General features: G+C 57.3%; 2 protein-coding genes; one reads left to right on the plus strand and one right to left on the minus strand.

The window, feature by feature from the left end:
- Positions 1–1659: 1659 nt before the first annotated feature.
- On the plus strand, positions 1660–1833 carry CHC_T00003641001 (hypothetical protein). The gene has a single exon (XM_005714487.1). The coding sequence runs from the start codon at positions 1660–1662 to the stop codon at positions 1831–1833; it is 174 nt and encodes a 57-aa protein (XP_005714544.1).
- A 445-nt stretch (positions 1834–2278) lies between these two features.
- Positions 2279–3329, minus strand: CHC_T00003642001 (hypothetical protein). XM_005714488.1 is given in 2 exon segments: positions 2279–2630; positions 2631–3329. The coding sequence occupies 1 exon segment, from the start codon at positions 3327–3329 to the stop codon at positions 2631–2633; it is 699 nt and encodes a 232-aa protein (XP_005714545.1). The 3' UTR covers positions 2279–2630.
- Between the last annotated feature and the right edge of the window lie 172 nt (positions 3330–3501).

Raw genomic sequence — 3501 nt, forward strand, 5'->3', positions numbered from 1 at the left:
ACCACATGCTGTTATCTGAAAAGGTCAAAATCGAGTGACACGTGTAGGGAGGGGGGGGGCCGGGGGAGGGGGGATTGGGGGAGATAAAAGAGTAGACGGGGGGGAGTTGAGGAGGAGGCGGCGAAAAGTGAACATGTGGATTGGGGGGAGGCTTGCAGAAGGGGCAGGGGAAGGGATAGTGTGGAAGCGGGATGCGGGATATTTTCTGCGGTGGGCAGTGGCGCCGGTTGAGGACAGGTGTCGGAAGGTGATGCCATCTCGGGAGGATGGGAGATGGAACACGTGTGGTGGGGAGAGCGTCTTGCGGCTCGTCTATAATATAATGGTAAAATGCGCGGCTCGGTGGGGACAGAGTCTGAGATCTTTATTGGGCGGGTGCCCCTATCGGGCGGGTGCCCCCCTATCGGGCGCGCCCTCAACACACGCTGCACGGATTTGTTTACCGAACTTGCACGCGCGGCCACCCAAACCCTACATACTACCGTAGCACATCCGCCAGCCACAAACGCCTGGGATACCGAGAGATACAACCACTAGGCCCCGACTCACGCCACGTCCACTGCCCGCCCCCCCGAAAATATCTCCTTTTTTCCGCCCTACATCGCGGGCGTCTCGGGGGGCGCCGCCTTCTCCTCCACCGGCGATGTCGGCAGCTCCTTCTCGCCGCCCGCCTTGGTCGGCGTGGTCGGCGGCGAGTTGGACGCCTCCACAAACGCCGTCACCTCCTCGCTCGTCATCGTCCTGATCTGCAGCTTGGAGATGGGCTCCACGGCGCTCTCGACAAACTCCCTCGTCGGCTCCAGCGACGCGTCCAGCAGGTTGAACGCCCTGAGCTGCGACGACCAGTACGCCACGTACGTCGCCTTGAGCGCCACCTGCCTCTTGCCGTACGTCGCCTTCATCTTGTCCACCACCCCGTCCAGCATCTCCTCGTACGACTTGCGCGCCTCCTCCAGCTTCTCAATGTTGCGCCCGATCTTCGTCTCGTCCGGCTTCTTCACGTTCTGCAGGTCGTCCACCTTCTTGGTGTACATCGTCACCTCGCGCAGCGCGTCGTGCACCGGCTTGTACTGCTCCTGGATCTCCGCGATCTCCGCCAGGTACTCCTGCACCACCGCGTCCACCTGCCAGTGCGCCGCGCTCGACCCCTCCGTCTTGAGCACAAACTCCTTCACTAGCGCCTGCGACGCCGCCGCCGATTGCTTGCCGAACTCGCGCACCGCGTCCTTGTCCGGGTACCGATTGGCGAACCGGTCCGCGAAGATCTTCTGCTGGTTGCACACCTCCTTCCACGCTCTCTCCGACTCGTTCAGCGCCCCGGATGACGTCTGCAGATACGTCGTCAGGTTCTCCAGACGCCCTTTGTAGTCCATGAATTCCGCGTTTTCAGCCCCTTTGCCTGTATGCGCAGCCTTTTTGATCTTGTGCATCATCTTGAGGGTGTGCTTTTTTTTTTTGTCAACCCAAGTTGCGGTCTGCTCGTAGCTTATTTGCGGGTCGGCTTGTTCGCTTCTTGCAGTGTAGCTATGCACCGAACAATTTCCAAACGTTCGACCTGACTTTTATACTTTTAGCTGTTGCCAACTCACTCTCCAGGCCTGAGAGTGAGTGCAATGAAATTGCTCCAACTTTTCGGGAGTAGTGCAACTTTTGTGACAGATGACCAAGAGCGACGGGGATGAAAAATGGAGCATGCAACGAACATTGTGCTTCGATTACACGCCACGACATACGAGCATACTTCTGACTTGTTCATCACTCATTTGCCCTTTCCCAGCGAGGAATGCCCTCGAAATCATCGCGTTGATTTTTCGGGGAGCCCGTATTTTGTAGATAGAGTGCGATGCTTCTACGGGAGAGAATGCATCTTTTTAATCAGTTGCTCCAAAGCTTACTACGATTGGTAGTGAAACCCCTCCAAAACCCAACTATACTGTACTGATAATTACACAATACGAAGCACTGTTCTTCTGTTTCAGTGCGAGAGTAAGTCGTGGGCGGGTCACTTGTCATGAAATATGACAAATGAGTATCTATTGAGGAAAAAGGAGAGGGACCAACCGGTGAACCGCGCGGTGCTGCCGCAGAACAATATTCTCTGAGAGCCGTCACTAACAGAAAATCTTGCATCATTACGTGCTACAATGTCTTGCGAACACAGAGCCGGGCAGTATCCTCTGGAACGAAGGTGGCATGAACAGAGTAGGGGACGCCGCGTTGAGCATGTTGCAGAGAGAGTAAAGGTAGGAAGAGAATATGTTCTACTGCATAGCACGAACATTACTGTCGAAAAAGCAGGATATGCTTTTCTGAAAAACAACATTCACTGTTTTGATACAGTTCCACGACTGAGTGTTCCACATACTGGGCACATCGAACTCTCGCCAAGGAAGCGGACCACAAACACCTTATCTACGACGAAAAGCAATGCGAGGGCCTGTGGATACTCAGTAACTGTGGACACCCAGTAACTGGGGGATACACCGTCACGTGCCATCTGCGAGCAGCGAGCAAACTCTTGTTAAAATAACACGACACGGATAACACCAGAACGATGTGAGGTCCGCTTGCACAACCCGCCTAAGAAACGACAATAGATACTGCCCTGGAAGCACAACACAAGCGCCGCGCTATCTGCGTCCCCTCCCGCCACCTCTCCCGCCACCTCTCCCGCCACCTCTCCCGCCACCTCTCCCCCTGCCACCTCCCCGGAAGCGCCTGCCATTCCCCCTCTCCGGTCTCCCTCCACCCTCCCTCCTCCTCTTCCTCGCCTGTTCAATCAGCGCGTCCTTCTTCTCCCACATGTGCTTCCAATACATCTTCTCGACCTCCCCTGTCAGCACCTCAAACACCGGGACCTTCCCCCCAAACTCCGTCTTAGCCTCCGCTATGGCCTCCATCGCGGCCTTCGCGGCACCCGGCCTAGCAAACCTGATATGCCCCTCTGAATCCCCCCGCTGGAAATCGACCCATGCAATCTCGCCGTGCGCCTCAAGGGCCTCGCGGATATCCTCCCTCGACACATCCGGCCCGAAGCCCTCAAACTTGAGAATCAAATTCGGGGTGATCTCGCGCTCCTCCTTGTCCTCCTTCTTCTCAACATCCTCTTCCTTCTTCACGCCATTCGTCTCTTCGTCTGGCATCTTCCTCTTTTCCCCCCTCCCCCTTCCCTTACTGGCGCGGTACTTTCTGACCTCTGCCTTCTTCTGCTGGAAGTAGTCCTCGACCTGCAGCAGCAGCAGCGGCTTCCTGACGACGCCGCCCTCGGCCTGGACCTGGATCTCATACTCCTCCGCGACGACCCTCTCTGCGGCCTCCGGCGACTCCATCTCGACGAAGACGGAGCCCTTGAAGTGCTTGCGGCCGTCCTCGCCGAGCCAGCGGCGCACGCGCACGCTGAGCACCTTCCCCGACGGCGAGAAGAGGCGCGTGATCTCCTCGATGCTCGGCGGCTCCGACCCCGCCAGCCAGCCCTTCGCGAACACCGCGCGCGTGTTGAAC

This window comes from Chondrus crispus, genomic scaffold (assembly GCF_000350225.1).
Source record: "Chondrus crispus Stackhouse genomic scaffold, scaffold_2, whole genome shotgun sequence".
Taxonomy (NCBI): domain Eukaryota; phylum Rhodophyta; class Florideophyceae; order Gigartinales; family Gigartinaceae; genus Chondrus; species Chondrus crispus.

Coding starts and splice junctions, on each gene's coding strand:
- CHC_T00003641001 (XM_005714487.1), top strand. CDS start 1,660: ATGACCAAGAGCGACGGGGATGAAAAATGGAGCATGCAACGAACATTG.
- CHC_T00003642001 (XM_005714488.1), bottom strand. CDS start 3,329: ATGGAGTCGCCGGAGGCCGCAGAGAGGGTCGTCGCGGAGGAGTATGAG.